This window comes from Diadema antillarum, unplaced genomic scaffold (genome assembly GCF_040938485.1).
Source record: "Diadema antillarum isolate AM-2024a unplaced genomic scaffold, OU_Dant_1.0 seq00000068_RagTag, whole genome shotgun sequence".
NCBI classification, from domain to species: domain Eukaryota; kingdom Metazoa; phylum Echinodermata; class Echinoidea; order Diadematoida; family Diadematidae; genus Diadema; species Diadema antillarum.
In genome coordinates this window covers 68,246-91,048 of record NW_027271167.1, presented here as the reverse complement: position 1 = coordinate 91,048, position 22,803 = coordinate 68,246, and the positions used below count along the sequence as shown (strand labels likewise).

General features: G+C 39.4%; 2 protein-coding genes across 2 annotated transcripts; one reads left to right on the top strand and one right to left on the bottom strand.

Moving 5' to 3' along the window:
* The first annotated feature begins 1,113 nt into the window (after nt 1-1,113).
* On the top strand, nt 1,114-2,920 carry LOC139725903 (uncharacterized). The gene is made up of 2 exons (XM_071636981.1): nt 1,114-2,263; nt 2,868-2,920. Exons 1-2 carry the CDS (start codon nt 1,114-1,116, stop codon nt 2,918-2,920), a joined length of 1,203 nt encoding a protein of 400 aa, XP_071493082.1.
* Nucleotides 2,921-3,501: 581 nt separating this feature from the next.
* LOC139725902 (uncharacterized) lies at nt 3,502-22,592 on the bottom strand. The gene is made up of 2 exons (XM_071636980.1): nt 21,372-22,592; nt 3,502-3,606 (listed from the first exon to the last, which is right to left on the bottom strand). The coding sequence occupies exons 1-2, from the start codon at nt 22,590-22,592 to the stop codon at nt 3,502-3,504; spliced, it is 1,326 nt and encodes a 441-aa protein (XP_071493081.1).
* Nucleotides 22,593-22,803: the final 211 nt, after the last annotated feature.

Genomic DNA, 22,803 nt, shown 5'->3' with positions numbered 1-22,803 from the left:
GATGTGACGTTTATGTCAAACCGCTGAAATGAACCTGACGAACTCCATCAGACACGTCGTATATTCTTTACGATTATTTAGGACTTTCTCTGTTCTCTACACTTGTTCCCAGTTTTGTTCCCAGTTTTGTTCCCAGTTTATGTCTGGCCAGTCTGTATTCCCAAGATCTTAATGCAGACTGCTACCGTAATGCCGTAGACGTGTACAGCCAGCGACGTGCCCGCAGAAGTACTATTCTGTAGTGCAAATGCTCTACAGGACAAGAGGTGTCAGATGACTGTCATGGCACTGATAAGCTAGACTAGGCTTGGCCTTATTAGTGCTCCTTGTGAATAATGAGCCGGCCGGATATACCCTTGGGTAAACTCCTTAAACTGCCGGAGAACAGGGCAATGAGATCAAGCTCCACGTATATTCTGGTAGGGGTAGCCATAGCTTAGCCATGCAGATCTAGTGAACGTGATAAAACTGTCACCAGTGTCACTGAATAGTAACTTCTGCCCTGTTGCTTTGTAACATCTAGCAACTCACAAATGCAACAAGTTGTTCCTGCGACCGTCTCAGCCTTGCTGTGCCGTCGACCCACAGGGCACCTTGCCAAGGGATGCTGCAGTGCGCTGGGCAGCATCGACATCTTTAGCGCAGCCTACTTTTTATGAGATGAGTACAACTGATTATCCACCTACAGCTACTGCGTACGAGGTAACCGACGCCCCACGTTATATGGCAGTGGTGGAAAATGAGCGAAGTCCATATAGCAACACTACCGCATTCGGGTTAACCGATGGAGACTTGAGAAATGGTAGAGTCCATAGTGGATTCAAAGGAACAAAGCAAGTGTTTAATCTAGCAGCTTGGAACGTTCGTACAACCAATGACAGTGTTAATTCCCTACGACCGGAAAGAGCTACAGCTATTATCTGCCGAGCTCTGGAGGAAGCAGATGTTGACATTTGTGCACTTAGTGAGGTGCGTCGTCCAGGTACTGGAAACGTTAAGGAAAGAAGTCACACAATATATTGGAGTGGAGGAAAAGACAAAACTGCAGGAGTGGGATTTGCTGTTTCTAACAAATTTAGTCACATCAACCCAGTACCCATCTCCGATAGGATCATGACAGCTCATGTCGAGCTGAAGAACAATGTCCATCTCACATTAATCAGCGTCTATGGACCTACAATGCAACGACCAGAACTCGAGAAAGAACAATTTTATGAGCAGCTCGGCGAGTGTATCACCAGTGCCAAAGGAGATGGCATTATTGTGCTTGGTGACTTCAATGCTCGTGTTGGTAAAGACTGGGAGTCCTGGCCATCAGTCATAGGCAGGCATGGAGTAGGACACATGAACTCTAACGGCCTCATGCTATTAGAGTTCTGCACCCGGATGAAGCTTTCAGTAATGGGTACTATGTTCCAGCTGAAAAATCGGCTCAAAAACACTTGGCAACACCCACGCTCGAAACATTGGCATCAGTTGGACCATGTTCTCGCCAATTCACAAGCAAGACAGTTCATCAGGGTCACCAAGGTCAATCCTTCTGCAGACTGCTTTACGGACCACAGGCTATTGCTGTGTAAATGCAGTATAGTGATTAAGTCAAGGAAGAAATGTGCAAGACCCCCCTGCAAACTTGATACCCACCTAACTAACAAAAAGAAACTTGCATTAGAAAGTTTCTTAGAGGAAAAAATCCCTGACTGTGAATCAGCCTGGGATGACTTGAAAGAACTACTTCAGAATGCTGCAGATCACATCTTTGAAAAGAAAAAGAGGAAGAGTGAAGACTGGTTTGATGATCAAGAGCAAGAGATTCAGAAACTCTTGAAGGAAAAACGGAAAACTGGTGATGTAAAAGGGCTAAGAGAAGAAATTCGAAGAATGAAAAATAAGTGGTTTCAACAGAAAGCAGAGGAGGCTGAGAGATATGTTCAGGAAAAGAATAACAGAGAGTTTTACGCAACTCTTAATGCTGTGTATGGTCCCAAATCGAAGAATGTTCATCCGGTCAAGTCAAAGCAGGGTGAGCTCCTGTCTGCTCCTGAAGACATCAAAGACAGATGGGTTGAACACTTTGATGAGCTTCTTAATCAACCGACAAATGTCGACTGGGAGATTCTCAATGAAGTCGATCAACTTCCAACCATTGATGAGTTTGATGATCCTATCTCAATGGATGAACTTGAAACAGCACTCAAGAACACAAAACTGAGAAAGAGTCCGGGCCCAGATGGAATTATTCCAGAGGTCATAGTCCATGGTGGTAGAGTTTTGTGGACTTTCCTGCTGACTCTATTCAATCTGTTCTGGTTTATTGAGAGATTACCTTCTGATCTGACAGATGCAAATATTTCTATCCTTTTTAAGAAAGGTGATCGCAGCTTGTGTGAGAACTATCGTGGCATATCTCTGCTCAGTGTGGTAGGGAAGATTTTTGCAGATGTTATACTTCAGAGACTTCAACGCCTAGCAGAGAAGATTTATCCCGAGTCACAATCTGGCTACAGGAGTAGCAGAAGCACAATTGATGGCATCTTTACACTACGGCAAATAATGGAAAAATGTAAGGAGCAGCGTTGTAACCTACACATTGCTTTTATAGATTTTACCAAAGCTTTTGACTGTGTTAACCGAGATCTTCTTTATGCAATATTACAGAAGCTGGGATGTCCAAAGAAATTGGTACGCATTATCAAGAAACTGTATTCTAATGTACATGCCAGACTCCTTATTAATGGTGGACTTTCGGACTCAATAAACTACAATAGTGGAGTAAAACAAGGTTGTAAATTAGCTCCTACACTTTTTGGAATGTATGCCGCTGTACTCCTCCATCTAGCCTTTAAAGATGTTGATCCTTTCTGCAGTATCAAAGTGCGTTTCAGATATGATGGAGATATTTTTGATCTGCGTCGCCTAAAAGCGAAAACTAAGATACTCACAGATTATATAAGAGAAGCTCAATATGCTGATGATATTGCCATTTTCTGCAATGAGTCTTCTGCATTACAGACTCTTTTATCTGCATACAACACATTATCCCTAAAGATGGGTCTACGTATCAACATTAAGAAGACAGAGACAATGAGTGTGGGAGAGCAAGTTGATTTCTACATTGATGGAAGTAAACTTTGTAGAGTTGACCGTTTCAAATACCTTGGCAGTTATATTACAAAAGACTGTAAAGTAGATGAAGAACTCAAGGCACGCATTCAAGCCGCATCATGTGCAATGGGAAGATTGAGGCAAAGAGTATTTCAGTGCCGGGATCTGACTTCTGAAACAAAACTCAAAGTGTATAATCAATGTGTGACTCCTTTACTGCTATATGGGAGTGAAACATGGACACTCTATCGGCGCCATATAAAGCAGCTCAGGACCATTCAACAACGACACCTTAGGTCTATTCTCCACATCAAGTGGGACCACTTTGTCACAAATGATGAAGTATTGGAACAGGCAAAAACACTTGACATTGAAACCACCCTTGTTAGAAATCGACTACGATGGGTTGGTCATGTTGTGCGAATGGAAGCTGCCAGACCTGTCAGGGAGCTCTTTTTTGGAGAGCTTGATGATGGCTCTCGCAGTATAGGACGCCCTCATCTGAGATACAAAGATACAATCAAAGACATTCTGAGGAGAGCCGATGTCCTTCACAACTGGAAAGACCATGTTGATGACAGACATGAATGGCGGAAATTCACTCATGATGTCAGCATGAAAATTGATCATCAGAGGAAGGAGGTTAACAAGTTGAGAAGAGAAAAGCGTCACCAACAACAGTCAAGATGAAAAAATGGACTTTGTTTTGATGTTTCTTTTGAATTTTTGGTAATCTCATCTTGTAAATTGTACTTTGCCCGTGTCGGGATTTAGGCATATATATATATATATTTGTTCCCAAAATTGTTCCAATGTTGTTTGAAACTCTGGGCAGTGTACATATTACCCAAAAATAATATCCAGCTGTTTGATATTTACTCATGACACGTTATGTTCGAAACAGGCATATACGATCAGTTTAGCAGTGTTTAGTATGGTACATTGGATTTTTGTTGGTGAAATGTACACAATTAATGAGAACGTGTGAGAAACGAGACAGTGTATAGTGGGACAGGTGTATTGGCGGAAGTACAAGTTTGTGACTTTGGAGCTCCATCGACTATGGCAGTATACTGTTGGTCTCCATTTCTGATCTTTGATATACTATACACTTCATCAGTGCTTAGTTTGTGACACGGTTATTGTTATCATTGCTTCGATATTCCATACCTAGATAACTTGACCAATATTTATGACTCAGTTCTGTTTCCTTTTAAGTAAAAGCTTGGTCTATTTATGCTTATAAGAAAAACAAAACTTGGGGAAACACCACAACCAAAACTTTTATAACGAGTCACGTGTCATTGCTGTGTTGTTTGACTGTATTATTGTACCATTCGGAAGTTCCTCAACTGCCTTGTTGTTATATATTATAGCAAAAATAAGTTGCTCCCTTTAAGGCACCCATGCTTGGGAAAAGAGCAATTCGAGGAACAAGTACTCAGTAGTCGTAATTTTAGATTGTGTGCAGTATTTACGTCTCAGTTAGTCGTACTTCCAATTGAGTAATCTTTTGATAGACAATTATCCATGTCCGTTCTCTTTTCCTTCAGGGGTAAAACTTTTGATAGGATACCACTGCAACTCCTCCTCCTTCTATAATCATATCAAACTCTGGACACCGTTTCATGAAAGTTAAGAGCCCTGACAAGTTGTCAGTCTCTGACAATAATAGTAAAAAGTCAGTGACTAGAGCTTCTAAGCCGATCAAAGCCAATAACTTTAGTGAAATTGCCGAGGCTGGCAACTTTCTTGAAACCAGGGAGGTGAGAACCTCCCTTTTGAAACGGTGCCTTGATTATCATTATTTGGGTTAATACATAGGCATTTTACACTAAGATAAAGATACAAGAATCTAAAAGACTATAAAGCCACAAGGCCGAAACAGATCTTGGAAGACAACATGCATCATTGAAACTTATAGGAATCACTATCTCGATAAAAGCACACTGGAGACGTCATATCTAATTGAGAAAGAACTCAATGTTGGTAGACAAACAAATCGAAAAATTATTTCGTGATGTAAATACGTAAAGTTTGTAAGCATCGCGACTTCCTTCCTTCCTTCTTTCTCTATCTGATGTGGTGTCGATAACAATAACCATGATGATGATAATATTCACTTCAATACACGTTTGAAGAGCATGGGCAATCTCCCGTGGTTTGATGTCCGGGGCAAGTAGAGTTCAAGGACGCCACGCACCAACACATGACGAGTCAGGGTGAAAATCCGTGGCATGCATGGGAAGAAAGAAGGCTCGCTGAAAAAGTCGTTAGTCGTCAGTTGCTGTTATTTGGGGTTTTCTTTTGTTTTTTGTTTTTTTTGCTTTTGTTGCTGTTGTTGTTTTTCTCTATATTTATTGCTTTTATTTTGCGGCAGTGTGTACAAGCAACAGATCTTTCTTTTAATATTGTTATTATGAAAGTCCAGGTGCCATCTCATGAAGACAATTTATATTTCCATGTTGATGATAAATTCACTTTATGATGTCATAACATAACGATTTCTTTCTAGTACTATACGTGGGTATTTCTACAGAAAGAGTTCAGTAATGTGTAGGAATGAACCTATATTGAAGATTTTGTTATCAACACTCTATTTTCCTCAAAACCCACAAAGCAACACACACACACACACACACACACACACACACACACACACACAAACACATTATATATACATGTATATATATTTTCTTCAGGGTTCGTGTCCTTGTCAAAATCTCTGATACATCCTCGTTTTCAAAGTCACGCTGTCATCTATGTAAGTGATAGCGAAGAAGATTTTTAAAGGGAAAATACACGTGTCCTTGGAGAGAACTCCGATTTCATTCCCTGCTAGTGAGCGAGCGAGATGGATTAAAAAAAAGAAAACAAAATAATGGTTGAATTCTAAGAGGAAAGGGGAAGGACACGAAAGCTTCGACCGTTTTCGTAACAAATCCACAAGGACTTAATGTCAAGAAACTCGAAAGAGCTTGAGCTGAGCTCACTTGACTTATAGGCCTCCACAACTCTTTAAACAGTGTTCTCCACAGGGTAAATAATATTATGATACTAAGAAACAAAAAAAGACAGATGAATTTCGATAACTTGCAGCGTTACATTTTGTCGTGAAGTTGGGAGAACGACGCGAATGCACCCGAGGCGCGTGTAAAACCACGGAGATCACTTCCCTGGTTATACTATAGTCCCTATCTATAATTATGGGCCTCGGTCGCTAGTAATGATAGTTAATAAATTACATCGTGATATTTCAGATAAGATTACAACATGTACAAATGTGGAGGGGACTACTTAGAAGCACTTCTTGTTAAATGTAGACCCCTACAGAATACAGACAAAATATCATCAAAGAAAAGGCGAAGTGTTATAACGAAAACACCATATATACATTATCTACAAGGGCACAATGAACCCTGGTATGGATATACATGTAATGTTACAAAGTACAGGTTTAAAGTGTTTACAGCGTGCATTTAAATGCCATTAGAATAATGAATGAAACAGAATATAACCATCCGAGTATATCTAATGAAGGTACTTTTAGAAAACATTGGTTGAAATATACAGACATTAATTATCATGGAACCAATTATTGTAAGCATTATTGTTTGCTGTATTTTTAGTATTGTTGATCACCGGAAATACAATTCTTTGAACAACTGTTAATTGAACATCGTGATGTTTGAAGGAGTTTCATTATCAGCTGGTCACCCTTACGGAACACCAGAGGAAGCTGTTCACTCAAGTAGGCAACCGATAAATTCATCTAAGGGGAGAGAGAGGGAGAGAGAGAGAGGGAGAGAGAGAGAGAGGGGGGGGAGGGGGGGAAGGGGGGGTGTTACATCCAAGAGCAAGCTACCATAAAGGTTTCGGTTCAATAATCAGTAAACATGGCTATATTTGTACTTAATTGAAAATGACACTTCCTGGATTTCTTTTTTGAGAGTCATGAACCTCACGGCCCTCCAGTGGTGTCTAACTTCTGCAGATATCGAAGAGTGATCATGTTGTCTGTGTGGCCCCGTTCGTCGCCCAGCTGCAGCTTGTTACAGCTTATAAAGTAAATATATAGTGAGATTTCCGTCTTGTTTTTGCGGGTGCTGTTCGTTACTCCGAAGGTTCTTTATTCCGAAGGTTCGTTGATCCGAAATGATAAAGGGTCCGTAACGAACCTTCGGAGTATCAGGCTTTGTTTCATTTTCGGATTGATGAACCTTCAGAATAACGAATCTTCGAAATAACGAACTTTCGGACTAAAAAAACCTTCGGAATAACGAATCTTCGGACTAAAGAACCTTCGGAATAACGAACCTTCGGAATAACGAACTGTAACCGTTTTTGCAGACGTTGCATCGGGCTTCCACTACTGTCATTGCTATCTCTCCAATACCATCTTTCTTATACTAATACCCTCTCACTGAGAATTTGCCTCGCCAGTTTATCAGAAAAAGGGTAATCTTCGCCCTTTGCAAAGCTTTATTACCTTCACTGTCCATGACATATACGCATATAGTATTTTTCTCATAAGCTACAACTCTACACGACCTCAAATTTCCTTTTTTTCAATCGTTAATCTACTTTTCTATCACTTACAACCCTTTATAGAAGGACTGACCACCTTGTATATGTTTTTAGACATCATTAATATTATTTTCTGTCACTCACAATCCTAATATAGAAGGAATGACTACCTATATATTATATGTTTTCGTATCAGTGCGTATTATATACAAGGTAATAACTATGATCTTATCTTTTATCATAGTACGTGCTTCATCTCGCTGAAGGTGAATCCTTGTTACGATAATCGTCAAATTAATTCCGATGGAAACCATCGCAGATGGCAAAAACAAAATAATGGCAAAAAACAAAACAAAACAGGGGGACAAAGAGGGGAAAACATATGTGCGTTGTTGTTGTTTTGTTTTTTGTTCTTGCTTTTGTAACCTTTACATGGGGTGATCAAGCCTTAACCTAAGGAGCTGTCCAAGGCTTTTTTGTTTCTTTGTTTTTCAACATTTTCACGTTGCTGATGATCGTCTTGTGAATCGTTTAGCCACGCAGTGAGCGATGGCGCAATGGCTGCAAAATCTTTAACCCTTCCTTCGCCAATAAGTGAAATGTGAACAAATTTCACACACACAAACCTATGGACAGGTAAGCAATTTGGTAGGCAGAGAGTTATAAGGCGGAATACAAATTATTCCTCTCGGTCGTTTGTAATTACAGGCAGTAATCCTATGTTGTTGTTTTTTCAATGTGTTCCATGTAATCGGAATATATTTCAACAGCTAGAACACTAAGAATTAATATTCATGGGTGCTTCATTTTATATAAACGTTGACTATAATTCATAAAGCGTGAAATATCAAGTTTGAGCGACACATCATATAAAATTATATTTGTACAAAAAGAAGTTATAATGCGTTCCATTTCAGATTAAATTCAAATACCCCAGGAGCCATGGCAAACAGAAGTTAGCTCAAGAGCGGTACAGTAGATGGTTCAAGTCATCTGTTGCTTTCTACTGCTGATAGTAAACTAGTTTTAAGAAAGAATATCATTAATGTACATCAAGGAGAAGATGGTTGTAATCAATAACAGCCGCACACGTATCATTAGTTCTTTGAAACAGTAAGGCTGCAACACCACCGAACGTTTAGGAGGAACCGACAATTGTTTTTTTTTCTCGAGTGCCATGTGTGCGATGCCTTCCCCCTCTTCCTCCAACGAATTAATGAATGCACTAATTTGCATATATGCATATTCACGACAATAATGTTTATGCAAATTAATACTGATGTCGTTCCCGCGTAACGAACGAGATGGTGAAAATGGAATGAGAAAAATAAGAACGAGTGACAGGCTCATATCTTCTCTCAGTTGGAAACGGTGCTGATGAATATTTTGTAGCGTCACTTTTGAATTGACTCTGGATACTACTTCAGATGTCGCTACTTTTGACGACGAATACTCTTAACCTCGGAGCGTTAGCCGTAAGAAATCAAGGAGCATGACCGAACCGTATGATAGGCTCAGTGGGTGATTCAAACAAACCTGAACAGTTATAAACAAACGTGACTCACGTACAAATTGTATTCATGGTCAAAATAAATCACAAGCGACTTTGCCTTTCACACCCTCGTCAGAATTACTTCACATCTTCGTCAGACGATCTGTTACGTGTTACTAGTCACTTAAGCGAGGTACTGAGGGTGCTTCATTTTTACTTTCCAGAGATGTGATAGATCTTAAAGGTCGCAGAAATTTGTGGATACCAAAGAGAGCATTAGAGAGTTGAGATTTAGAAAAATAAGATTTTCTGGATTATTGAACACGGATTATACGCTATCGAGATATGAATTGATGATTGTCAAATTTTTAGATTTTACTTCAACACAAATACATACGAAAAATGATGTATTTGAGAATGTGTCTAGCATATCATCAACACAAATGAAAATATATAAGTACATTATGTATGTATGTATGTATGTATGTATGTATGTATATCATACGCATACATTAATTTTTAATAATTTGAGATCACTTCCAACGAAATGAATTTATCCGGACTTTAGAAGTTTTTTTTTCTTCGACATTGAACTCACCAGCAGTCATTTCAGTACGCATTTACCTGTCATCACTTTAATAATCTATTGGTCAGCAGTCCCTTATTGATGCTATATAAAAGGAAGTGCTCCCCTCCCCTCCGTTCCCCCCCCCCCCTCTCTCTCTCTCTATCTATCTATCTATCTATCTATCTCTCCTTCTCTCACGCCCCACTCGATACTCCATCGTCCATCAAGGTCTCTCGATGAATTTTATTCTGCCTCTATCTCTCATTCTCTGCCCTTCTCTCGATACGCAGTCACACACACACGCATATATATATATATATATATATATATATATATATATATATATATCATATATTTATTTATTCATTTATTTATTTATTTAGTCAGTTAGTTATTTAGTCTCTAAAATAAGTCTCAAAATGTAAAATTGGCACCCGCACAAAGGCAATACGAATCTAATGGTGGTAAATTTCACGAATGAATACATCTGTTTATGTGATAATTTGTGGGCATCTCTTCCTTCATCTCCCCTCTCTATCTGTGTGTGTATATATATATATATATATATATATATATATATATATATATGTGTGTGTGTGTGTGTGTGTGTGTGTGTGCGTGTGTGTGTAAACACTAAGAGATGTGACGCCACACGAAACTTACGTGACGGTGGAGATGATAACTAGATGAAGCCTGGAGGAAAGAGATACATTTACAAAATACAGGGATCGCGTCTTTGTGGGTTTCCAATAGAATAGCACTGCTGACTAATAAAATCACATCTCCATCTTCAAATCTTGTAAGATACACGTAAGAAAAATGACGACTTGCATCATGCAAGATTGAGCAAATGACAGCTAACATTCTTCCCAGAGAAAACTCGTGGATCTTTTGTACAAAATCTATGTTCTCTTTCGATGAGATCATTGTCCGAATTTCTTGCAATCTTTTTTTAAATAAAATAGCTATATCATGTAACAGAGATGTAATGCATTGTTGCCATTATCTATATTAATCTAATGAAAGAAATTCAAGTATGATAGAATTGGTAGGTGTTGTCCTATATGTTTCTTGGATTTAGTCATATTGGATGTACGATTTCTACTTCTTCACACAGGGCGCAGCTGTACTCGTAAGATCCAGCCATATCAGATCATAAAAAAGGTGAATTGTATTGATAGCGGTGTTTGTTTTGCAACCCCTTCTACGCGAGTGACCTGTGCGAAGGTCACTTTTGTCCTCTCAAACTCGCACACGACACAGGAAATGTTTAAAGCAAGAAAATGATGACCCTGATGTGTCGGCATCAAAATGGGCCGCATTTAAACGCGAGGCTCCATTTGTTATTCTTGTTGCCACGTTCTTCTCTCTAATTCGCCCGCAAGGATGCATCGGCTCTCGAGGTCGCTCCGCTCCCAGCGGGCGTGTATTGCGCTCCAAATTTTGAGGCCAAGCTCGACGCTTTTTTTTTTCTTATCTTCTTTATTATTTTTTGTTTTTGTATTTTTTTTTCTTCCTGGCTTCCTCCGTTATGCTAACGGTCTCCAGGCCACGCAGGTGAAGTGACCTGGCCTACTGGCCAAAGCAGCCTCCCCAGAAAGTGACCTCTTGTGATGGAAGAGAGAAAAAAAAAAACACACGCAGCGAGTGTCCTCGGCGATTAATTAGTGTTCTTTCAGGTCAAGCTGCCCATTACATCACGGTCACTGCATACTGGCCTCCCTCTCTCTCTCTCACTCTCTTATACACACCCGGGTACACACACAAACGAACGTACAGGACAAACGCACAGGTGCAATTTCACCAGTATACACACAGACGGACATTTTCTCTTATCACGGTTTTTTTTTTCCTCTTTGCTGGTTTCTCTTATCACAAAATTATATACTCCCTAATTGCTGATCAACACATTAGGATACCGAGCATATTTTGCTGTGGAATAACGTATCAGAAGAAATCAGGAAATCCCCACCAGTGGCAGTCTTAAAATCAAGACTCTAAACACATTTTTCCCCTTTTAGCTATTCATCATTGCTGAGCATATGATGATGAGTTCTTGCAGCGCAGAAGAATAATACGTTCAAAGTTTCCTAGTTTTATCAATCGATATTATATAATTATTGCTTTGAGTTTACCATAAATTATACACACAGGATGTCGGGAATGGTCCTGGGCTTGAACTCATTTACGACAGTAACTCAGTTACAACTACCTGTTTAAAGCATGTATTTCTAGGGGGGAAAACATTAAAAAGAAGTTCAACATTTGCATATTAGAAACTATAGTAAGGTTTTACTGCATAAAATGTTGAACTCCAAATTCAAAAGAAAAGCATCTGTACATGCAGGCTAATTCAGATATTAAGATATCTGTTTCAAGCAGAGAGTGGTAATTTCCTTAGATGTGAGACTAGCATGAACAAACGTGAGATTATTATTTTTTTCCTCTAATCTACTCTTACGATATTGCTCTGACGGTAAGAAGTGTATACCCTCGAGCTTTTGTATTTCAAGGTTTGATAATTTGTTGAGAGACAGAAATGGTTATAGTGTTAACAGATTTAGCTGTGTATAGGTCAAAACGGCAGCTCAACTTATAGAGTAGTTCAGTCGTTGAAGAAGAAGAAGGAGGAGGAGTAGAAAAGGAAGAAGAAGAAGAAAAGAAAAAGAAAAATATGAGGAGAAAAAGAAGAAGATGATGATGATAAATACTTTTGAATTTGCTTATCATGACTGCATCTTGTCGAAATCTCGTCATCTCTAGCTCTCTACGGATGAGTCATTACTTCGCCTTTTCTGATCCGAAATGGTTCGAGAAGGCAAGGAATTATCACGCTGTCCCTGTCTTCTGTAGCATACACTGCACACTTTGGGCTCACGACAAAATTAAAATAACAATGTGCTTTAATTCTCCATTCAAGGATTTCTACACGACAGAATAAAATTGATGCTTGAGAGTTTAACCTTGGAGATAATGCAAAATGATAAGATTCTATAATACTCAGAGATTACTCGTTACTCATTATACTCAAAAACATTTAACCCGTTTACAAAGCACTCAAGGTAATCCCCGTAAATGATGAGTTCAGGAGTTCACAAGCCCAGAGTCCAGTGATTGTATCAAAAGGAACCTTGTCTGTAGAGAGAGTCGTTGGCTATCAATAGTAGAACTGTAGAACGAATTCCTCTGCCGAGACCCTACACTGAAGCTACCCGCTGTTCCGAAGTACCGCGTTTAAAAAAAAAATAAATGAAAAATGAAATAACTGCATTTATATGTTTTGTTGAAAATAGAAAATTGACTGAACGAACGGACAAATGAATGAATGAATGAATGAATGAATGAATGAATGAATGAATGATTGAATGAACGAATGAATGACTCAATAACTCTGTTCAATTAACTTTGTGTTACATTCATGTATAAAAAGGGATTGCGGAAATCAAATCTAATCAAATCAAGAGGAACGTGATTGATATAATTCTGCTTTACATTCTTGCAGTCATTTTTTTTTTAAATACACAGTGACAAGTGAGCACACAGTTCCGTGTGATATTTCCAGCTTCTCATATTTGATTAAATACATACTTGAAAACTTTTTTTCAGTTTCTCGAAGTGCGCATTACTCCTCAACTACCACAGCTTTCTCCAACTGTAGGTCTACATTCATCTTGTAATAAAATGTGATGAGTGGCTTTAACGCAGATTTGCGTTTAAACGCGTATTTACAGATTCCATCGAGATCGAAATCAGAATAGTATTGTAACTGGTTTCATACATCTCCAGTCTTTCACTTTACACCTGGCAATAATAAAAACCTTTGAACCATGATAATGCTGTGATCACGTGTACCGGACACTCTAAACGGATAGCAAGCCCTAGTATGGCTGTCCGAGATGCAGTATTCATGAGGCATGTTCATAAGACCAGGATAAACACGACTTTTGGCATATTCGATAAGTAATGATCAAGGTGATCGATACTGAAAATATGATTCTAAACAACGTCCCTGAATGATAACCACGAACAAAGGAGTTGCATTCTGTCTAATAAAAAACAAACAAACAAACAAACAACCACCACACACATAAACATAAGCAGCTCTAGATGGCTCGATCTCTAAACGACGGATTACAATCGTTTTCATTATCAAAGTGTGTTAAATCATCCTACCATTTCCTTTTCTTTAGATATACTCTCTTCATTTTAGAGAGCATTGTCAGGCATTCAGATGCATTTGAACGTCGAATCGTTTGCCTATACGAAGAGGAATCTGATTCCACTCTGTTCCCTTGACTTTCCTTAAAGCGTGCTCGGGATGTCAAGGTCATGGTAAGTGGACTTGAAGGAAATGTCATGGCTAAGAGGATGAAAATTATTCTTGTGAATTACAACACGGGATATTTTCATCTTGGAAGACGTGGTAGAAGTAAATCGATGTTCTCAATATACATCTTGCCCACAGTCAAATGTACAACTTTTCAATCAAGAATTTTCTTTTCGTTCATTTTAGTTGGGACCATCTCATCCAAGTCTGTAATATCTCTATACATGTCTATATTTTTTTGAATTGCAGTTGCGCTTTGGAAAATATACTGCATAGAAACCAAACCCCAAAGTAATATTTGACGATGACACTGTGAACCGCCTTTGAAAACCAATTATTACAAGTTCTGCATATTCTTATTGATAAAGCTATACTTTACCGCTTTTTTGTCATCTCCATATTTCTCTATATATTTCTTTCTCGTTATCATATAAATGCTTTGTTATCTACTTCGTTATCATACTTCATACAATTGTATTAAGTATTACTTTTTGTTTATGGAAATAAATTAAATTGAATTGAATCGAAAAAAAGAAAAATATATTTTGTGGCTGGAAGGGGAGATGATTTTATTCTTCTACCTCCTACAATAAGTAATTGAGAAGAGTACAGAAAAGGCGAAACGAATTATCGTCCACACTTCAAATGCGTTCAAAGCCGATGCTGAAATAAAGCCACGCCCATGGGAATACGACTAATATAATCTCGTCCACGAAACCATGTTAAAAAACTGGGCAAACTCTAGATTGTCTTGCTTTAACGTTCAGTTGCACGGAACTTAGTCGTTATCTTTGATTCTTTTTCAAGGTCACCTTGTGTGCTGATGGACGTTGACTGGCGCAGAAAACCCCATAGCCTTGTACAAACTTTCCAAAGTCCTCGACACAGAAAGGGTTAAACAGAGCGAGGAGGTGTACCTAGGAGTGCTGTTCGTTATTCCGAAGGTTCGTTAATCCGAAACACACAAATTCCCTAGACCTAGAGGTTCGTTAATCCGAAAATGAAAAATGGTTCGTTAATCCGAACATTATTGTGGCGTTATTCCGAAGGTTCGTTAGTCCGAAAATGAAATAGGGTTCGCTATTCCGAAGGCTAATTTATCCGAAAATGAAATAGGGTTCGCTATTCTGAAGGTTCGTTAATCCGAAAATGAAATAGGGTTCGTTGTTCCGAAGGTTCGTTGATCCGACAATGAAATAGGGTCCGTAACGAACCTTCGGAATAACGAGCTGTGTTTCAATTGCGGATTAACGAACCTTCGGAATAACGAACCTTATTTCATTTTCGGATAAATGAATCTTCGGAATAACAAACCTTATCACATTTTCGGATTAACGAACCTTCGGATTAACGATTCTTCGGACTAAAAAACCTTCGGAATAACGAACCTTCGGAATAAAGGACTGTAACCGTACCTAGTGCCTCCCTGGACAGAAGCAGACAGCTGTATGGACATAAAACGTTTGGTGTGCCAGGCTATTTTACGATCGTGGGATCAAAAGTTGGAAAGCGCACTTTCAGGTCTTTGGTTCTTATGAAATTCAGTTACTTTCAGTTTCAGTCTAATGTTTCCCTTTGTTGTTTCTTTCTTTAATGCTTCAGATACCATCAGATTGTGTTTTCTTTATACGATGTGAGCTGCCAATAGCTTCGACAGTATTGGACGGATATCAGTGGGAGAAAGACGAACAATTAAACTAAATGATTTTCGACTACACATAATAGAAGCAGGAGGTTTATCATGGTTGATGATGCTTTTAGTATTAAGAGACTGATAAATTAGTGTGGAATAATGAGTTAGAAAGCAGGGTAGATAAGTAGATAGATAGACAAATAGATATATAGATAGATGGATGGATGGATAGATATATTTTGTAGATAGATAGATAGATAGATAGATAGATAGATAGATTTAGACATGTTTAGACTGACACACAGCGGGAGATGGGGTAAACGTCGGTACAATGCTGCAGGATATGCACTCAAATTTTCGGATCACAAATTCTTTTTTAATCACCCCGGTCTTATATTTCACGTAAAGGCTGTCATTTTCCTCATATGGGTGCGTGACTGCTAAGTGATTAAAGTGCAAAAATCACCCAGATAGCCTGGATATTCGTTTCCTTGCCTGCTTTCTTCTCTTTTCTTTGCTCATTCTCTTCCAGAGCTCCGCCTGGCTGGCCTGCTCTTTCACCTATACCCGCCGTATCATTGCGGCCGTCGCAGCAAGGACGCCGCGCTGATTCGGCGACCTCATCGCTAATTAACTCGGAATGATTCGCGTCCAACATTGTGTCGAAATCGAAAATCTCCTCCTCTGAATCTCCGCCGAGTCGGAGGGACAAAATGAATGCAAGATGACCTTCATACGTGACCAAACTCCGAGTCCCGGGGAAGCAGCGAAATGATATGACCTTGGTTGATCAGTACTCCGTCTCCCCTACTCTCTCCCCCTCTCCGGCTCTCCCCCTCTCTCTTTTCCCCTCTCTCTGCTTCTCCATCCATCCCTCCGTCTCCCCCCCCCCCCCCCTCTCTCTCTCTCTTGCCCTGATAAGCCGCTTAATGAGAACCCATTTTGTCATGACAACGAGTGCTTGTTTTCTTGTGGCAAAACATAACGTGTAAACATCGGAGCCGGAATTGGCTGGGACTTCTCAAGCGGTCAGCCGTAGCATACAAATTCATCAATTTGTGAACACCATGCACGCGCTCCCCCTGTTCCTCTTTAACAATGGATGACATGAATTTATTCAACGCATAAATCCTTCGCGTTTTAGTCAAACTTTTTTTTTTTCAGAGAGACAGACAGACAATTTAGCCTGTGACGGTAGTATATGTATTACCTCCTGGACGGCACGCTACACATTCTGCACGTCAGTTTCTTTTTATCCGCAGCATGTCCTCCAGACACGCTATGATTTAGTCAACTGATGATGCATTTTGGCAGTCCCAGTGAAAATGTTTGTCAGCACGCACACATTATAGCACGATGGATATGAACAGATTCTACAATTTTTGCTCAGCGCTCAGAGCTTCATGTCACACACAAACCTCCTTGGCATATTGTAGCGCTTGTCACCCAAGGACTCTTGCGAGGCCGCTTGTCCGTTTGTTCTTCATTGTTTGAGAAAAAAAAACAGAAAACAAAACAAACAAACAAAGGTTTTGTAGCAATGAATTATCTAGGAGCTGTAGATTTATCGCTCAGAGAGACACGCAATGGTTTCACTTCCGTATCAATTACTGGTAGCGTTGTTTTGTAATACTCATGGAAATACATCGCGCTGCGATCGTTTCTTCATTTGACTTTGCTTCCATCTTTGTTTATTTGCTTCCACACGAACTAGATCCTTTTTCCTCTTTTACCAAGATGATATTCCAACTTATAAAAAAAATATAAGTAAATAAAAATAAAAATAAAATCTAGTTTCGTTCCCGTAGTGCGGCTTTATGTGTAGCTACTTTAGAACTGCATCATCAGCATGATTTATCCTTATTCTCATCGCTATACAATTCTTGATGATGCACTCGGGGGTAGTGTACCATCTGTGCAGCCACTGATATAACCATGAATAACATTTTTAAATTCATACACTGTGTCACAGCTGCATTCTATTCTAAACCCGTACTGATATTATGGAAATACAACAGCTACCGTAACTGTACAGGCTGGACTACAGCTTATGTTGTTGCTATAGTTGTCGGTCATGCTGGCACGTTTGCGTGTGTCAGCACAGGTGAAAAGAAACGAATAATCAACATCAAAAGCCTTCGTGTCACATTCATCGACCAAGTGTAAAAAACGAAGATGAGAATAATACAAAATGAAAGATTTTGAAATAAAGGAATACACATATTTGATATAATCATATTTACAATGATTATAGCCAAGATGTAGACGGATTGAAAAATAGATAGATAGATAAATAGATAGAAAGGTAGATAGATAGATAGAAAAATAGATTGATTGATTAATTGATAGAAAGCTAGATAGATAGATAGATAGACAGATTGAAGGATAGATAGATAAATAGATAGATAGATAAATAGATATAGATAGTTTTAGATAGATAGATAGATAGATTTATATCAAAAATGATGGAAAACATATAAAAAATCATAAGGTGCTGTTGCCTTTCTGCGTGTCTTGACTTACCCCCGATACACGTATGGTTGTTGGTTTCATTTCATCCCTCATTACCGATAGGTCATAAAATAAGGGTTGTGTTCTATTTCATTTTTCCTTTCCTGCGGCTGTTTCAGGGTTTAACGTACTCTTGATTTTGATGGAAACGTCAACCTTTCCCAGCATGCGGAGGAAACCAGAATAATTACACACCCCATTACACCCGACAGGTTAGTCAGGGGACCTCGTGAAGACTCGACTGAGACGACGAGAAGAAGCACCAACCGCGAACTGAGCCACAAAAGATTCTTCCGTTCTCCATTAGAGCAAAGGCTTCAGTATTTAACATTTGTGAGCAGTGATTTCAAAAGCAGCAAAAATAAAATGTTCGAATTATCTCATTTGATGCATATGTATAGTTCAGCTGTATTATAAAACATCCTACCGTACAAAAATTTGGCAATAAAGAATCAGATATAAGGAGATGTTATAATTTTCTCATTAAACCGTCGCGATGACGGTTTATTTTAGAAATAGTTTTTAATAAAACTATAATTGTTCACATTTTGTATATTCAACAATACGTAACATTCATTATACTTATTAACATTGTTATGTTGGTTATTCTTGTCCCTAACTCACATTTTAAAACCATTTTGAACCACTAAAGCTGTGGGTTTTTTTTTTCATCTGCAAATGTTAGCGAGGGGATTTTAAGGTGAAACAATGGCACTCCACGAACAATTTGACATCACAGTTGCATTTCATGTCAACAGTGTATTACCAACCAGAATAACAACACCATAAATATGATATAACAGAATGGGGAGAGGTGCATGATTTTTGGCATAGAATAAGAATGATTGAATCTTAAACACATAATTTACCATTTGCAGATGAAGCAAAAACCTTACAGTAGTGCTTCAAAATAGTTCTAAAATGTGAGTTAGGGATAGAAACAACCAATATAAAAAATAAATCAGTATACTCAATGTTAAGTATTGTTAAATATACAAAATGTGAACAATAGTTATAATAAAATGTTTCCAGACTAAACCGTCTACAGTTATTTTTTTTTTGAGAAAATAGTGATATCTCCTTATTTCAGGCTTTTTTTATTGAAAAAAAAATGGTAGGATGTTTTGTGATACAACTGACCTACACATCCGAATCAAATGTGATGTCTCGAGCATTTTTTTTTTTAAATCACTGCTCCCAGTGGTAAACAGAACCATTAAATCTAAACTTTCTTTTCACGACAAACTGATATCGGTTGTAACTTTTTGCACATAGACAAACCGCTTGAGGCGATGAAGTCATAGTCTCACAACTCTACCACTGGTTTGTACGTCAACAGTAACGAAAAAAAAGTCATGTTTTGGTCAATGACTTTAGCATGCATAGCCGACTCCTCCCTTTAATTTGATAATCATTATACTTTATTTCCATCAATATAAGGAGATACAAACAAAGTGATAATAATAATAACTATTTCTTATTGAGCGCTTTTACAGGACCTGATCAAAGCGCTGTACATACATCAACAAACAACATTCACAAAGCATAGGAACATACTTAGTAGTTACAATTGAAATAGTTCAGTCTTGAGTTTCCTTCTAAACATTTCCTCTGAATCACATAGACGGAGTTGTTTTGGTAGAGTGTTCCAGACAACAGATCCAGCATATGAAAATGTACGTTCGAAAGCTTTGGTTTTTGCTTGTGGGATTTGTAGGACTGTCTTATCATTTTGTGACCGGAGTTGATATCTGGTGGCTGTAGGGGTGGTTAGTAGGTTGGATAGGTATTGAGGAGCGGTATTCATCATGCATTTATAGACAAGAAGGGCTAGTTTGAAATCGATACGCTCTTTGATGGGGAGCCAGTGTAACTGCTTCAGTAAAGGAGCACTCGGGGATCTTCTCTTTACACCAAGCACCAGGCGAGCCGCTCGATTTTGGACTTTTTGGAGTCTTTTCACATCACTGACATTCATATTTGCCAGCAGAGAATTTCCATAATCAAGCCTGCTCAGAACTAGAGAGCGCACTGCATGGTTACATGCATCTTCTGTAAGATACTTTCGAACATGAGATATGTTTCTCAGATGGAGGTTTGCTGTCTGGCACACTCTACTGACATGATCTGTCATCGACAGTATCTGGTCAAAATGAACACCTAGATTTTTTACAGTGTGTGATACATTGACAGTAGTGTTTCCAAGCCGAATGCTTGTATCTCCCGTAGGGCGTAGTCTACTAGATGAGAAAACAATGCTTTGAGTTTTGTCCTCATTTAACTTCAACATATTACTCGCCATCCAGTGCCTTAACTCATGTATGCATTCCTCTAGTTTAATCCGGGCTTCGTTCAGACTGGCAGGATTGCGTGGATCGAAAGTACAGTAAATTTGTGTATCGTCAGCGTACAGATGATATCGTAGGCCATGTCGTCTGATGATATTAGCGACAGGTCTGATGTACATTGTGAAGAGTTGAGGCCCAAGCACCGAGCCCTGAGGGACTCCGTATCTTACAGTATGAGGCTCAGAGAACTTTCCCCTAGTGACGACACGTAGAGAGCGTCCGGTAAGGTATATGATGTAAACCATTGTAGAGCTGTGTCTCTAGGGCTTTTTACACTTGTAAAATTTTGCTTAGCCCCGGACTAACGGTGGGGCTAAGGGGGGGGGGGGGGGGGCCTTAGCCCCACCGTTGGTACGGGACTATCCTTAGCCCACTTTCTGTTTACACTCGTTTTTGCCAAAGTGGGCTAGCCCCACCGATAGTACGGTACTATCTGGCCCTGCAAAATAGCAGGGGTTAGCACCGCAACCGCAATTGCGGTGCCAAGCAAGACATAGTGAGTGTAAACAGAACGAAAAAATAATCCTGGGCTAAGCGACGGAGACGAAGTCCGACCCTCACTGACCAATCAGAAACGAGGTAATCAAGTGCTGCCGGTGCGTGCGTGTACGTGTACAGTACACAGCGTAATTATGAATATTCATGTGGTTTGGAAAGTCCGGGGCTAAGAAATACGAGTGTAAAAAGGTCAGTTTTCTCCTTAGCCCCGGACAAGAGATAGTACGGGACTAATTGGCGAGTGTAAAAAGCTGAAAAAATTGGTACGGGACTAACGATAGTCCTGGGTCAGAGAAAGTCCGGGGTTAAGAAACACAAGTGTAAAAAGCCCTTCTGATCCCATAATCAGACTGAAGTCTTGCCAACAAGATCGAATGATCTAGGGTGTCGAATGCGGCACTTAGATCTAGCAGCACAAGTATGACTGCCTTCTTGTGATCAATCTCTTGCAGAATATCTTGCTTCACGCGAAGTAATGCCGTCTCAGTGCTGTGGAAGGCCTTGTAAGCTGACTGAAAGTCCTCATGCAAATGGCAGTCACGTAAATAAGATGTCAATCTAGAAGATACCACATGCTCAGTCACTTTCGACATGAAAGCGATGTTTGATACTGGCCGGTAGTTTTCCATAACTTTCTGGTCCAGTGACGGCTTTTTCAACCGAGGAAAGACAATAGCCTCCTTCAGTTTATCTGGGAATACACCGGAATTCATGGATGTGTTTACAATCTGACTTATGACTGGTACGAAAACATCGACATATTCCTTTAAAAGCCAGGTGGGTAATGGGTCAAGATCACAAGATTTACTGGGAGCTCTCAAAATGATCTTCCTTATTTCACTGTCACTAACATAGCCAAACTCAGTCAGTGATGGCATATCCTCAGGACTATCTTGTAGGGTAGACATGATGGGACCAGTGGACGATGAGACACTTCCAGAGGTACTGGATTCAAGGGATTGTCTCACGCTGGATATCTTATCATCAAAGTAGTCTGCAAATCCATTGCTCAGCTGAAGATCATCGTCTGAGGCATGTAGCTGTTGCTTATCTGCAGTTCCGAGCAGAGAATGGAGTGTTGTGTACAAACTCTTAGGATTTGACGAAAGAAATACATCAGTGTAGAAACTTCTCTTGGCTGTCTGGATAACTTGAGTGGCATGGTTTTTCTGTTTGACGAAGAGCTCGCGATCGCATGGTGCTCGTGTCTTCCGCCACTTTCGTTCAAGCTTCCGACGCTTCTGTCGAGCTTCATGCACCGTCGAATCATACCAGGGAACGCAGGGTCGTTGCTTCCTTGTGCGTGTTGATGCTGGACAGTGAACATCGAGGACGCGTCTGATAGTTTGATTATATGAGTCTATGGCAGAACTGCTGTCATCTGTAGTCAAATCACTGAGAGTCGTCAGAAGATCTTGTCCAAATGACTTCCTGTCAAGTTGGCGGAAGTTACGAGAAGTTGTCGTTTTCTTCTGTGGATCTGGTTTCTCTCTCTTCAGGATGCAGCCCACATTGAAATGATCAGAAAGTGCTTTGTCACTCACTGAACATTTGGACACAAGACAACTTTCTTTTCGAGACATGATACATTTCATAAGTCACTGTTAAGCAATTCAAAAGAAGGAAAATCCTAAATCATTAGACAAAATACATATGCGCGGATGATAATCATTTGATAATGTGACAATTAAGCAATGCATACTTTGCAATGTAGCAAAAACACTCAAACAAAGGGTAGGAATGTCGATGATATCCCAGTTTCTTTGCTCAATCACTTATAAAAAGAAAATAGCG

What these genes read in the sequence shown, in the direction of transcription:
- LOC139725903 (XM_071636981.1), top strand. Translation starts at nt 1,114, where the DNA reads ATGACAGCTCATGTCGAGCTGAAGAACAATGTCCATCTCACATTAATC. An exon ending in AGAGGTCATAGTCCATGGTG is followed by an intron (nt 2,264 to 2,867) that starts GTAGAGTTTTGT and finishes TCCTTTCTGCAG; the next exon opens with TATCAAAGTGCGTTTCAGAT.
- LOC139725902 (XM_071636980.1), bottom strand. Translation starts at nt 22,592, where the DNA reads ATGTCTCGAAAAGAAAGTTGTCTTGTGTCCAAATGTTCAGTGAGTGAC. An exon ending in TAGATCATTCGATCTTGTTG is followed by an intron (nt 3,607 to 21,371) that starts GCAAGACTTCAG and finishes TTTGTATCTCAG; the next exon opens with ATGAGGGCGTCCTATACTGC.